General features: G+C 41.3%; 1 protein-coding gene across 1 annotated transcript in view; it reads right to left on the bottom strand.

Moving 5' to 3' along the window:
* The window catches only part of nol6 (nucleolar protein 6 (RNA-associated)), a 113,333-nt gene that overhangs the window by 42,177 nt on the left and 55,584 nt on the right, over positions 1-15,572 (bottom strand). The window contains exons 14-16 of the mRNA XM_067984585.1: positions 13,707-13,855; positions 11,149-11,224; positions 33-170 (exon numbers count right to left, since the gene is read on the bottom strand). Coding sequence (XP_067840686.1) covers positions 33-170; positions 11,149-11,224; positions 13,707-13,855 — 363 coding nt within the window. The remainder of the gene's footprint in view (positions 1-32; positions 171-11,148; positions 11,225-13,706; positions 13,856-15,572) is intronic.

A 15,572-nucleotide genomic window follows, 5' to 3' on the forward strand; every position in this document is an offset into this window, starting at 1 on the left:
TTAAGTAGATGAAATGCAAAATATCAGCTTACTTCTGTGTATCGGAACACAGGGTGTGTCCCTTGGACTGATGTGACGGTCAAGGGGAGTCCATTAAGGTTCCAGAGCTTCCGACTCAGGTCATCATATGACTGTACAACACTGATGGTCTTCTCCTCAGACCCTGCAGGCTGGGGCAGAGAGACACAAATTTGGTGAATCCTACTGAAGGTATAATGGCTTGAAAAAAAATCTTATTTAAAAAAGAAAAAATTGGAGGCAGATTCTTACTTCTTATTGATAACACATTCATTTTAGAGAAATCTTCAGCAAATCATAAGGTCCAATTATAATAGAGAATGCATGGGCATCTTCAGGTTTCCTCAATACCAAGTTGCATTTATACCATATTCTAGTGAAACTCTCTAAAGCAGAAGGCACTGAATTGACACAAAACCTGTTTAAGGCCCACTTATGAAAGGAGACTGGGTTTAGGTTTGGACCCTAGATTATCACCAAACAGTCTGCATTGGACACAAGGAGATCCAGTTTTCATTTTCTCCAAGTTGCAGCAGGGGTGGGTAAGGTGTCTCTTGTGTTGGAAGGGTTGTGAGTTGAATGGTATTTAACTCTTAACTCAGCTATCACTGTATCTCAGGGTTGCTTAACCAGCCAGTCGATTTCAATGCCATTGCCAAGAACAGTAATTCCCATCAGGCCAGCACTGCCACCTGGAGGAGTTTTCACTTACTGCAATTGTGTAATAAAAAGACAGTAAATCCCACCCCTTGAAAATTCTCTCTAATACACAACTGAACACATATCAGAACATATGAAAATTCTGGGCTCAACTGTCCATCTTTACTCTCAGACCGCTCATCTGCGATCAAGTCAAAGATGAGACAGAACTTTCTCCAACATTGGCAAAACCAATTTCATCTTATTCAGCTCCCACTAAAAATTCTGTGCTCTTGCCTCCAACTCCATCCCGCTCCCTGCTCCTCACTCAAGCTGAAGCAGATGGTAAGGAACTGTACTGCCCTGTCCAATCCTGAGCTGAGCTAGAAACCCAAACCCTACATGTCACCAAGACCGCTTCCTTCCACCTCCTTGTCCAACTAATTACTCAAACCCTTATCCACATTTTTATTTCTTAAAGCCTCAACTTTTTCAACGTCCTCACTCTACACAAACTCCACCACCTGCATCCTGTTCCATGCCACATCCTGTTTAACCATCAATGCTGTCTTCATCGACTTCCACTGGCTCCCTGTCCTCAACACACTGAATTCAAAATCTGTGTCCTCATCTACAAATCCCTTCATGACCTCATCCCATCTGACATCTGCATACTCTGCGCCAGCTGCAATACAATTCCAGCCTCTGCACACCAGTCCTCTGACAGTTCTCCTATGCATCCCCTCCTCCCACCACTCCTCTCTCAGTGACAGAGTTTTCAATCGCCTTGGTACTATTCTCTGGAACTTCCTCCCTAAATATCTTCACTTTGCTTTCTCTCTCCCTACTTTTAAAAGTCTCCTCAAAACCTTTTCGAACAGGCCTGTGGTCATGCCTTCTATCTCTCTACAACTACTCAGCATCCATATACTCCTGTGTGAAGTGTCTTGGGACATATTGTATTGAAAGGTACTATAAAAGTACAAACTGTTGCTGTAGTAAAAGGCACAGTACTAGAATACTAATGGAAGCAGATTCCATAGGAACTTTCAAAAGGCAATTGGACATGTACTTGAAGAAGTCTAATTTGCAGAGTTATGGGGAAAAAGCTGGGGTGTGGGATTAAATTGAACAGCTCTTCCAAAGAGCCGGCACAGGCTGAATGGCCTCCTTCTGTGCTGTAAGATTCTATGATTCTATTCTAGAGGACAATAGTACCAAATTCGCAAGCCTCAAAGACGACTCAAGATTGGAAGGAGTTTACTCCCCACGATGTGGTGAATATGCAGCATAGACATTTAGCTAAATTAAGTAATGCCTTGTTACCTAATATCTATTAGAAAATATGGCTAGATAATATTTGACAAAAGAAAAGGAAGCATTGAAACTGAAAAATTAGACATTCATGTTGACATATTTTCTGCTACAAACCTCTGCCTGTATTACATCAACAAAAAAAATTTGTGGAGCTCTACCAATTTATTCAGCAAGTTTATTCAGTGAGTAGCTGATCCATACTGATCAAAAAATTTCCAGGCTCAATCCTGATCTCAGCCATGGTGGGGAATGGGTGCTACAATTGGCCTCAGTGCCCCAGGATAATGGAGGGGAAAATTGGCCATGAGTCTAGTTTCAAAATTGAGATTGATAGATTTTTGTTAGGCAAGGGTATTAAGGGTTACAGAACCAAAGCGGGTAGATGGAGTTAAGATACAGATCAGCCATGATCTAACTGAATGGCGAAACAGGCTCAAGCTGCTGAATGGCCTACTCCTGTTCCCATGTAAGTCCTACTGGAAATATTCAAGCATGGACATCAAGAGAGGATACTGTGATGCCTCCCAGTGGTCGAATGGCCTGCTGACACTCACTGTGAAGGGCCACACATAAATAACAGGTATTGGGCTGGGAACCAAACAACTGGCACCATCTCCCAAGTAAAGAGCCAATGCCTTCAGGAGAGAAAATTACTGGGGGACAAAAAAAAATTCAGTTGTGCTTTGCAGCAACTGTGCAGAAAATTATCTAAAATTTAGCTCTAAAAACAAGACTGCATGTCTATGAATGTTGTCTCAATACCTGGCTTCATGGACAACTCAATGCATCTTCACTTTAAGCCAAATAGTAAAATAATAAAGCATAGCCTTTCCCTGGCTTAAAGTGAGATACCCCAAAAAGGATGCTGTGATAATATTTCCCTTTTACAATAATTGTCAGATTTCTATCATATTAGATTCAAGTTGTCCAATTGAAAAACAAAAAGTAGTTTAGGTAACTTCATTTAGAATTCTAACCAAGGATTTCATACCTTTCTTACTCTTAACCATTTATACCAATTCATAAAACTCAAATTTCTAATTCATAAATTATAGTAAGACATAAATTATAGTAAGTCAAGGTAATTAGGGGTAAACTACCTTGCTGATCTAGCTATTAGAAATTCCTCCCACTGAGAACACTGATGAATCAGTTAATCTGTAATGGTTTGAGAGCCGTGCTCACTGTGTTATTGAATTAATGGCACATTCACACTGTTATCAACAGTTATGGTGTGATTGAGTCCTGTGAGTGAGTGATTTATTCAAGGTTTTAGCCATAACTTACATTCATACATCAACAAAAACTTACATCAGTGCAATTAAAATTGTAGCTTGATAGATGATGTATCTATCAACTTCCATAAAATACCAGATCACGTTAACTCAGTGACTACTCAAGAAAATGCAGATCGATGTTCTGGATACATCAGGTGGGCCAGGTAATGAGCCTGGTGGCACCAGTATTGGAGCTCTACAATGGATGTAAGTGTAAAATCACATCACAGTCCACAGTGAACAGAGTTAAAAAGTTGCAGGTGGGGTTCCCTCAATGGGTCGTGTGGTTAACAACTGAACCAATTTGAAATTCAGCCACACAGACCCAGAAGTTCCGAGGGTCAATCCCTGGGCTGTGTGAAACTGGGTAACGACAGCAGATGAGTTTCTACTTAGAATTACAAAGAAATCACAACATGCAAACAGGCTGTTCAGCCCAACCAGTCTGGGTTGGCATTCGCGTTCATCCTCCATGCCAGCAGTACTTCTAGTTCCATGTGCCTGCTTTGTAACCATGTCCCTTCATCCTCCTTTCCTCAACCACCTATCTAACCTACAACTGGCATCAGTGTGTATGAACTAGGGAAATATTGGCCAAGTTCCCAATCCTGTTGGGAAGTGCATGCATACGAGCGTTGTATATATTAAGGTAGATAGTGATGTCCCCCCAACTTGACCAAATAGATCACTATCTGATTCATATGGCAAATGGTGCATTGCCACTCAACATTAGTTAGTGCCTTCTAGATTGGAAGGAAGAAAACTGGAAAGGAAAAGATGGAACTAGGTTGCTCAGTGGAATCAAACACTGTTCTTTCACCCAAAAGAACGAGGTTTAAAACCCGTGTGGCCTAGTGGGACAAAAAAAAATCTTGGACTGTTAATGACCAACAAAAACAAGATGAAATGTGCTTAGCCAGTCTCAGTTCCAAAAGAACACTGTCACGAAAGTACCTCTACTTTGCTAATTAGTGCCAATCTATGACAGGTCACAGGGAAATTACATAAAATTCAAACTAATACACTGGAAAGAACTCTTCTGAGGCTGGGACAGAGCACAGGGACCTTAGTAGCCAGCGATACTAAACCTAAAAAGCTGAACAATGTCTGAAAAGAAACAAACATACAGATCATTATTTTCTGCATATATCCTGCTTCCATTATTATTCTTTTGTTCTCAGGATGTGGGCGACACTACCAACGCCGTAATTATTGCCATTCCTAGTTGCCGTGCAAAAATGGTGATATTTCTTTTTCTGCAGCCCTTGTGGAATGATGCTAAATAGGGATTTCTACGATGTTGACCCAGCAACAATCAGGCAGGAAAGTGGAGTTGAGGTTGTAAATCAGCCGTGATCGGATTGAATGGCAGAACAGGTTCGAGGGGCCGTATGGCCTACTCCTGCTCCTATTTCTTAAGTTCTTATGAACAAACGCCAATATATGTCCCAGTCAGGGTGGTGTGCGACTTGGAGGTGTCTGTGGCCCCATAACATTGCTGCTTTTGTCCTCTGGGTGGTAGAGATTGGGGAGTTCGGAGGTGCTGTCAAAGTGAGCTTGGTAATTTGCGGCAATGCATCTTGTAGTACATTCTGCACCCACAGTATGATGCTGGTGAAGGGAGTGGACAATGAGCACAGTGGCATGGGAGGCGATCAAACAGACAGCTCTGTCTTGAATGGTGTTGAGTTTCTTGAGTGTTGCAGCTGCACCCCCATCCAGATAACTGGTTAGTATTCCATCATAGTCCTGATATGTGCTTTGTTAATGGTGAAGTGGTTTTCAGGGATCTGGAAGCAAGCCACTCATTGCAAACTGTACAGGCTCTGATTTTATTTTGTAGCCACAATGTTGATATGGCTGACCCAGTTGAGCTTCTGATCAATGGTATCCCCCGAGTCGGTGACGGTGTGGGACTCAGTGGTGGTGGTACCATTTGAAGGTGAAGGGAAGATGGTTGGTCTTTTTCTTGTTGGAAATGGTCCCTGCCTGGCATTTACCTGTCATTTGTCAGCTCCAGCCTGAATGTTGCTTAGGTTCTGCTGTAGGCTATTATGGGCTATTGCATTATCAGAGGAGATGTGAATAAAGCTGAACACTATTGAACTGTCAGCGAACAACCCACTCCTGACCACGTGATGGAGGGAAGATCATTGATGAAGCAGCTAAAGGTAGTTGGGTCAAGGACACTGCCTCGTGGAACTCCTGCAGTGATGTCCTGGGGCTGGGATAGTTGGCCTAAGACAAGCACATGTGACTTTAAAGGAATCTAAAGTAATACAAGCTAGCAACAACGCTGAGATGTGAAGTATGAACTACAACCTATCTTGACCAGAAATATTTATTCTTCTATAAAGATTTCAAACTAGAGCAATCAAAAATAAGTTCTTCTTAAAGATATTTTTTCCTGCTACAGATAAGTAAGCATGAGAAGATACTCTGTAAATACTCTTGCTTTAATTCAGCTTTGTTTGATTTCAGAAGTACAAAGCCCTTACATCCAACCTGTGACACAAGGTCATAAGTGATCTATGTGCTTTGTTTTTACTTAAGTTGATGAGTGTAGACCATACAAGCTTGTGGCACACATAACATAGCCTACAGCCACTTTTGTCCCACTATCCCTTCACCTGTACCACTCAGCAGACCTGCTGCTCCAAGCATCTCTGTGCCGCCATTCACCACCTAGCTGTAGGAATGTTTCAGTGCTGTGCACTCTCCTCCTCTCTGTCCAGTGAAAGGAGGAACTTGTGTTTATATAGCGCCTTTCACGACCTCAGGGTGTCCCAATGCGCTTTATAGCCAATTAAGTACTTTTGAAGTGCAGTAACTGTTATGATGTAAGGAAACGCGGCAGCCAATTTGCACACAAAGAAACAAGGGAATGCCGTTATCATAGAAAGTTACAGCACAGAAGGAGGCCATTCGGCCTATCGTGTCCACGCCAGCCGATAAAGAGCTATCCTGCTTAATCCCACTTTCCAGCATTTGGTCTGTAGCCTTGAAGGTTATGGCACTTCAAGTACACATCCAAGTACTTTTTAAACGAGTTGAGGGTTTCTCCCTCTACCACCCTTTCAGACAGTGAGTTCCAGACCCCCACCACCCTCTGGGTGAAAAAATTTCTCCTCAGCTCCCCTCTAATCCTTCTACCAATCACTTTAAATCTACGCCCGCTGGTCACTGACCCTTCTGTTAAGGGAAATAGATTCTTCCTATCCACTCTATCTAGGCCTCTCATAATTTTATACACCTCAATTAAAGCACCCCTCAGAAGAGATGAGGCTCTCATACCAACGAGGTGGATAAATTAGATCAGTGGAGTGATACAAAGAACAGCAAAGGGTGACAAAACAGATAGTGAGAACTACAAAAAGGGAGTATGAAAAAAAACTTGCAAGGGATATCAGAATCAACACAAAATTTTTTACAATTATATTAGGGAAAAAAAAGGACAGTCAAGAGCAATATGGGCCCCTTAACAACTGATAATAGTGATATTGTAAATGAAAATAAGGAAATGGCGGACATGTTAAATAATTACTTTGCGTCAGTATTTACAGTAGAGGGAGGGGATAGCACACCGGACACCCAAGGAAACTAATTTGAATCAGGTACGGGGACTCACCATAATTAATGTAAGCAAATTAACAGTAATGAAGAAAATAATGGCACTGAAGAGTGACAAATCCCCAGGACCAGATGGTTTCCATCCCAGGGTTTTGAAGGAAGTAGGTGAGAACATTGCAGATGCCCTGACTATAATCTTCCAAAGTTCTCTCAATTAAGGAACCATTCCTTTAGATTGGAAAATTGAACGACACTCTGCTATTTAAGAAAGGTGAGAGAGGGAAACCAGAGAATTATAGACTAGTTAGCCTAATATCTGTTGTCGGAAAATTACTAGAGTCTATAATTAAGGATAGAGTGACTGAACACCTTGAAAATTTTCCGCTGATCAGTGTAGAGCCAGCATGGATTTGTAAAGGGTAGATCATGCCTGATGAACCTAATTGAATTTTTTGAAGAGGTGACTAAAGTAGTAGACAGGGGAATGTCTATGGATATTGTTTATATGGACTTCCAGAAGGCATTCAGTAAAGGCCCTCATAAGAGACTGTTAGCTAAAGTTGAAGCTCATGGAATTGAGGGCAAATTATTGACCTGGTTAGGAAATTGGCTGACCAGCAGGACACAGAGAGTAGGGACAACGGGCAGGTTCTAATATTGGCAGGATGTGACTAGTGGTGTCCCACAGGGATCTGTGTTGGGGCCTCAATTATTCAATGTATTTATTAATGACTTAGATCATGGGATAGAGAGCCACATATCCAAGTGTGCCGACGACACAAAGATAAGCAGCATTGTAAGCAGTGTAGATGGAAGCATAAAATCACAGAGAGATATTAATAGATTAAGTGAATGGGCAAAACTGTGGCAAATGGATTTCAATGTAGACAAGTGTGAGGTCATCCACTTTGGACCTAAAAAGGATAGATCAGAGTACTTTCAAAATGGTGAAATGTTCAAAACAGTGGAGGTCCAAAGAGACTTAGGGGTCCATGTACATAGATCATTAAAATGTCATGGACAGCTACAGAAAATAATCAAAAAGGCCATTATATCTGGAGCACTAGAATACAAGGGGGTAGAAGTTATGCTACAGCTATACAAAGTCCTAGAGTACTATGTTCAGTTCTGGGCATCGCACCTTAGGAAGGATATATTGGCCTAGGAGGGAGTGCAGCGTAGATTTACTAGAATGATCCTGGACTCCAAGGGTTAAATTACAAGGAGAGATCATACAAACCATGGTTGTATTCTCTGGAATTTGTAAGATTAAGGGGTGATTTGATTAAAGTTTTCAAGATATTGAGGGGAACTGATAGGGTAGATAGAGAGAAACTATTTCCGCTGGTTGGGGAGTCTAGGACTAGGGGACATAGCCTAAAAATTAGAGCCAGGACTTTCAGGAGCGAAGTTAGGAAACACTTCTACACGCAAAGGCTGGTCTGGTAGAAGTTTGGAACTCTCTTCCACAAATGGCAGTTGATGTTAGCTCAATTGTTAATTTTAAATCTGAGATTGATAGATTTTTGTTAACCAAAGGTATTAAAGGATATGGGGCTAAGGCGGGTATATGGAGTTCGGTCACAGATCAGCCATGATCTCATTGAATGGCAGAACAGGCTCGAGGGGCTAAATGGCCTACTCCTGTTCCTATTCCTATGTTTAGGTTTTAAAATATTTTGCATAGCAAGTTGCTGAAAGCGCGAGCTGATAATGTTGCAGCGAGGGAAACAGGGCATCTGGGACTTGAGTGAACAGGGCAAGCAACTGTGTATCTCTTTAACGAATCAGACTGGGAAATAAACAGCAGAAGGACTGAGAAAGAAATGTAAATTCGAGTGGGTGAATGAAATGTCAATTCAGGTACAGAAACAGAAATAGAGAGGGAAAGGTTGATTGCATTAAGAGAGAGAAAAAAAAGACAGAAAAGTAAAAAAAAAAATTTAAAATTTTAATAAGTTTACATTTTTAAAATCTCCAACAATTAAAACCTGAAGGAATGAGACTCTACACATGTACGTCAATTTTCAGTACCAGAAAGGTTGATTGGCAGTAATTAAATATTATCACGTTGTTAAAAAAATGGACATAGCCTGTGGCGAGTTTAGTTCATATCTACCGCACAAACACAGCAACTTCACGCCATTCAATGCATTTCAACAGAGAGGCAGACAGCGAGATGCCATTTTCACGAAGCTAACAGCGGAGCGGTGCAACTCGGACAGCAACTTTTAGATAGCCACGTATCTGTCACTCGCCTGAAGTTGCTACAGCAGTTGCGCATAAATTACGGCGAGCGCAGTTAGCCTCAACATTATTTTGACAGCAAATTCTGGCCCAATGTACCTCGGCTGGACCTACAAAACAGCGGAATCAGTATATCTGTTTTGAAACTGTGTTACCTGGGCCCCAACATGTCAGGGAAAATATACCATTAGGAATAGTTTACGTTTTTGTTCATCTCTCATCTTCTCCCCCTGACAGTAATTGCAACAGCATCTTTGTTCATATTTTTCCTCTATATTTGTTTCCTATCTCTTGTTTTGTGTTGAGCTAACCAAAGAAGGCACAAGAATGAGCAAGCAGGGTCCGAGCCAGTCAGAAGAGATGAGGCTCTCGCACCAACGAGGTGGATAATCAGATTAGTGGAGCAGAACTGAAGAAGGCAGGTGATGACCTCATTGTATAGAGACTGATCATCACCTGAGAATGTTTATGGGCAGAAGAACTTTAATCAGACGCAAGACAGGACAAAATCTATCAGGGAGAAAAAAAAAATGGACAAACTGGATAGAAACAAATGGGAATGAGTTGCAGGAATCAAATAGGACTGAGGAAGCTAGGAATCCACAGACTGGGCAGGATTAAAGATTGTTTGGAGACAATGTAAAAAGGCCAGCTTAAAAGCTGGATGCAGGATCCATTGTGTTTTAATTCCTTTTTCCTCTTTGTGCTTTAATACCAAATCTATAATTATATTTCTTAAAAGCATTCAGGGTCCAGCTGCTCAAACTAAACAAGTTCCTGGTTGTAATAATTCTTTTAGCGAAGTGTGCAATTGTAATTTAAGATCAGGCTAACAACCTCAACACACACAGATTGCAGCACCTTTTTTGGATTAATAAGTAACAGAGTAAGTCAATAGAGCAGAAATGTTAAATTAATTTGTTTGTGCATGTGTGTGTTGCAGGTGTGGAGAGAAATATTTTCACTAAAACGGTGAGAGCTGACAGCACAGAGGAACTGGCTCAGAATGGTTACTCCCTCCCACAATTTGAGGAAAATTGCATCCAATCAGTGATGGATGTTAATTGAACTTCCTTTTTTTTTTAATTCACTCTCAGAATGTGCAAGGCCAGCATTTATTGCCCATCCCGAGCTTTCCTGAGAAGGTGGTGGTGGACATCCTTCTTGAACCACTGATAGCAGTTTGATAGAACTGAGCGGCTTGCTAGGCCATTACAGAGGGCAGTTAGGATCGAACACGCTGGTGCGCCACTGGAGTCAAATACAGGCCCGACCAGGTGAGAACGGCAGGTTTCCTTATTTAGATTAGTGAATCTGTTGGGTTTGTATGACAATCCGATAGCTTTCAATAATAACAATCAAAAAGGTCACGTTTCTGATACCAGCTATTTCCGGATTTTTTTTTGAAGAAGCTAAATTCAAATTCTCACACTACAATGGTGGGATTTGAACTCACGTTCTCTGGATTATTAGTCCAGGCCACTGGATTACTAGTCCAGTCACATTACCATTACGTCACCGCACCCAATTATACGGTCACTGTCAAAGTGTCCCCCTTCATTGTTTGCCATTTGTAAATTGTTCCAGAGACAATACTGACAGTCAGATAAACAGTTCTGGTGTACATCTGTCTCAACTTTCAATATGTTGGAAGGGTAGAATTTAGGTTGTCACCTGCAGCAGGTGCTGGCAAATCAGATGGTTTTGCCAGCTTGGGGTCATTGGGAAACATGGCTTTTCTCAATGATGTTATTCAATGTCAGGACATTCACACTGAAATAAGACAGTTGAGCGCTGTGCATTTTTGTGAGTTTTGCCACCTGGGCCACTGCTAAGTTCTCATTCTGAAACCTGTACTTTGCCTGGATTTAGCCTAGATTTACTTCATAAACTTTGAAACAGGTTTTCAACAAAAACAGTAAAAGATGTAGTCCTGGTCCTGACAATAGAGAATGGGTCAGCAGAGGCAGAGGAAAACAGGGAACATTTAATAAAGACAAAATGCCACGTAAAATATTTTTCGCCCTAAAATGGTAACCAGTTTTGTGTGCGTGTGAAGGTACAGTTGCAGTATCCTTACCCCTTTTTCTACCTCGATGACAGAATCCAGTAATCCTCCAACATACCACAATGATGATTTTGGGAGATCCACATGTCTAGTTGGAATAGGGGAGAGAAGGAAGAAGAGAGGAAAAAAAGTTCAGTCGGCACTTATGAAACTCAATTCATCAGTTGAACAACAAGTTCGTACAGAGCCCCAAGTACCAAAAATTTCACAACGATTGTGAAAAAAGATTCTTGGCTCCTTTTTCCTGCCACAAATTATGGATAAATGTCACCATGAATTCAGATTATGTGACACAACCCCCTCTATTTGATATTATTCTTCTGTGGAGGCTTTGTCTTTGTTAGTAACGAGGGAGATTGCTCAAGTGTAGCCTGCTGACATTCAAAGAATGACCGCTTGGACAAGGTGCCAGACGGTAGCTACACCCCACCACCGGTCAGTATACCAGGAGAGGAGGGGAGAAAAATTAAAGGGGGGCGGGGGATTATTAAAAATAATAACACCAAAAAACACTGTAGGAAAAAAGTGTTCTTCTACCATCCCCTGCCTCTCATATTTATTGACAGAGGAAAACGAGCTAAATGAACATCACAATTGTTATACCAAGAAACTGTGCCCAGCTTGAGAACTGATTTGCACATATGAAAATTTGAAAAGGTAGTTGTAATTTATAAAATATTTATTTCCACTCATTTATGAGGGAAGCAGGAAAACCAAATGAAAAAGCAGGACATCCAGAATGCATAATTAAATGTTGAGACAGCTCTGCATGACTAGGAAGAAGGAAGTCAATGCCTATGGTTGCAACACACATGGGAAAAAAAACCTGCCATGTTAAAGCCAGGAAGTGTACTGCCCAAATGCTCAGTGCATAAGTGTATGGCCTGGTGTAGGAGGCCTTCAAAAGACAAAAGGAGAAAATAGATTCTATACATAAAAGATAATTTCTGGCCAACTCACTGCTTTGTGGTAGCCTCATTATCATTAATGTAACTGGAGCCCAACCATCAATCATTCCCCCGTTCCCAGGCTGACTCTGCAGCTTTAATCCAGCTTCTGTCACACCTGGATAGAGCCTCTACCAGTTGCCAGGCCAATCACATCTCCCCTGCTCCCTCCCACCTGATCCTGCAACCCTATCCTTCCTCAATCCCAGCTCCTGGCTCTCCCACTCTGTTCTTCATACTGCAGGGGCTGATGAGATCGTTTTTGCGGCTATCAGAGGGTCAGAGTCCCGAGTCTGGCCCCAAGGCTTCCTGGGAGGTGAGAGGAGAAAGTGAAATGGAAACAAAGACAAAGAAACTTAAGAAAATAAGGAAATGCTGAGCAAGAAAAGACTATTTAGCCCATTAAACCGACTCCATCGAGGATCCACAAATGATTATTCTGGCACGGACTACATTCCCACACCGTCTATTCAGGTAACACTAATTACCTTTCCCTCAGCTTGACTGAAAAAAAACCAGTGTCGTTAGATAGGCCTATATACCTCAATCCCATCTCTCAACAGATATTGATCTAGCACCTTTTTAAAACTGTGCCTATTGACCTTGATTCAACACTTCAATCTGCAAGTTTGTTCCAATTATCCACTATCCGATGGGGAAAAAGGTTTTCAATTTCTTATCTTACATTAGTTGTGAATTTTATACTGGTGCCCTCTAGTTCCAGTCCAATTTAAATAGCTGGTTTACTTGGACCTCACCTATACATGTCATTATTTTGAACTTCTATATCATGTCTCCCCTTAGCCTTCCTTCCTCCAGCAAAAATAAGCTAGTCATTTGAGCCTTCATTAATAACTTAGCCCCCTAAAGCCTGGAATAATTCTGGTTACTCTTCTCTGAACCCATTCTAATGCATTAATATCCTTTTTGAAGAGGGTGAGCAAAACTTAATGTCATACTCCATAATTGCTCAGCAATGTCAGTATGACTTGAGGGGGGAAAAAGGGAAAGTATGTGAGAAGCATGGAGCGGGAGAGAGAAAGAAAAAGAGAGAGTGAAACGTGAGAGAAGTAGAGACTCGCAGAAAGAGAGAAAGGAAAGATTAAGACACCTAGAGCCAATAGAGATACAAAGATAAGAACAAGAGAAAGTGTGTGAGAAGCATAGAGGGACAGAAAGAATGGAAGACAAACACAGATAAAGAGAGGTCCACAGTAAGAATAGAATAAGAAACACACAGAGTGTTGTGGGACAAAAGACCATTTTTTAACCATGAGATGAACTAGAAATTAGAAATAAGGAATAAATTCCTCCTTACCTCCCCAGTTCGAGGGCAAAATGAGAATCAATTTTCATTAGCGGTATTAGCTCTACATACAGCAGCTTGTTTAAAGTAATAAAGTACTAGCAATGAATCAACATAGTGCATTAATACGCCTCCCTTTCACCTCTGGGATCTGGGTTCAAATTCAATCCAAACTGTGGCATGTACAAATGTGACATGAGTTTAATCAATCTCAAGCCAGTTTCTTTTAACCCTTTGAAAATTCTAGCAGAGTAAAGGTTATGGGCGAGCGATCCTTTATCAGAGCTATATTTCAACACGAGTTCCCGATCACTTACAGTTGAAGAAGGTGTTTAACAATTTGCTCAGGGATAAGACGGCGGTCACACATGTTGTCACCCTGCCACAGGACAGCCTCGCAAATAGATCCATCCTGGAAACGTCTCAGCTCAGAATTCTCTCCCCAAAAGTCCCTGAATTCTGCTGCCTGCAATATTAAAAATAAAATACTCATTGGTGCCCAACAGTGGCTCCTTCAGTACCAGCCAGGACTGAAAATAGTTAAGAAAGAAACAATCAAACGGCAAAGTTACCATGAGATCTAAGTTACTGAACATTTGATTGTTTCTGGTGGTGTTGGTTGAGGGAGGAGCGTGAACCAGGACACCAGGAAAACCTCCGGCTCTTCTTCAAATGGTGCCATGCGATCTTCTATGTCCACAGGGAGACAGGACCTCAGTTTAATGCTTTTGTGATAAAAGTGAAATATTTTTGCCTGGTTCTAACTTAGTATTGGCTCCTTCAATTCAGTGACTACAGAAAGAGTTAAAAACCAATTGCATTCTTAAATCATATCCCATCCTAACTTGATACAAATGTTGCAATGTTTGGTTGTATTTACACAGTTGGCTTGAAAAGAGGAATCAAATCACATAATTCAAAGACAAGCATAATCTGCAATGTGTTCAGTTGTGTCTGACTGGCAGTAACTTTCGAATTTAGTTCATAGTTATTCAAATCCAGCAAACCTCAGTAACTGTTTTCAGGAGTATTAACCTGGACTGTTCAAAATCAGACAATTGGTTTAGCACCTTTGAAGAGATTAAGTCAGGCCAGGTAGCCCCAGCAGTTGGTAATTATATAAAAGAACAACTACATACATATAAAGACTAAATATAAATCATACATTAGGAAAGAGGTGTCAAACCATTTATTATTTTCTTTATTTGAGGAATTGGCATAATCTAACATCAATAATTTAGTTTGGCAATTAAAACTGGTGTTCTGATATTCTGCCGCTTCTCATCAACATGAGGAGAATCCCGTGGAGGCAAAGGATAGAACCTGCAGCTTGAGTACATCTGAAGAAAGGATTTCATGCTATCAAAATGCCATAGCTATCAATGCAACTATAAACGCTCAAGATATAAGGAGCAAGGTTTACCTACAAGAGTAGTCTGAGACACCAAGGCCAAAAACTGAATTTAGAATAACAAGGGCAAAAAGACCTAAAATATAATAGTCTCGTTGAAAAAATCAGTGCAGTACTGAGGGGCTGCTGCACTGCAAGTGTCAGCGTAAATGGTGTGCTCAAGCTCTGGGGTTGGCTGGAATCTACATCCTTGCGACTCAGAGGTAAGAGTGCTCCCGGAGTCAGCTGCGGCTCAGTGGTAACACGCTCACCTGAGTCAGAAGGTTGTGGGTTCAAGATCCACTCCAGAGACTAGAGCACAAAATCTAGGCTGACATTTCAATGCAGTACTGAGGAGCTGCTGAACCGTCAGAGGTGCTGTTCTTCAGATGAGATGTTAAACCGAGGCCCGCCTGCCCTCTCAGTTGGACATAAAAGATCGCACGGCACTATTTCGAAGAGCAAGGGATTTACCTCCAGTGTCCTGGCTAATATTTATCCCTCAACCGACACCACTAAAACAGATTATCCAGTCATTTATCTCTGCTGTTTGTGGGACCTTGCCGTGTGCAGATTGGTTGCCACGTTTCCTCTATTACAACAGCAACTACACTTCAAAAGTAATTCATTGGCTGTAAAGTGCTTTAGGATTACCTGAGGTCATGAAAGGTGTTACATAAATGCAAGTCTTTCTTTCGTACCGACTAAGCTGAGAAGACTAGAAGCTGCGTCCCGTAATCCAGCAAAAATTAATTCGTGACAATTTTTTAAAAATCTGAGTAATGCCACAGGA

Source organism: Heptranchias perlo, chromosome 1 (assembly GCF_035084215.1).
Source record: "Heptranchias perlo isolate sHepPer1 chromosome 1, sHepPer1.hap1, whole genome shotgun sequence".
Classification (NCBI taxonomy): domain Eukaryota; kingdom Metazoa; phylum Chordata; class Chondrichthyes; order Hexanchiformes; family Hexanchidae; genus Heptranchias; species Heptranchias perlo.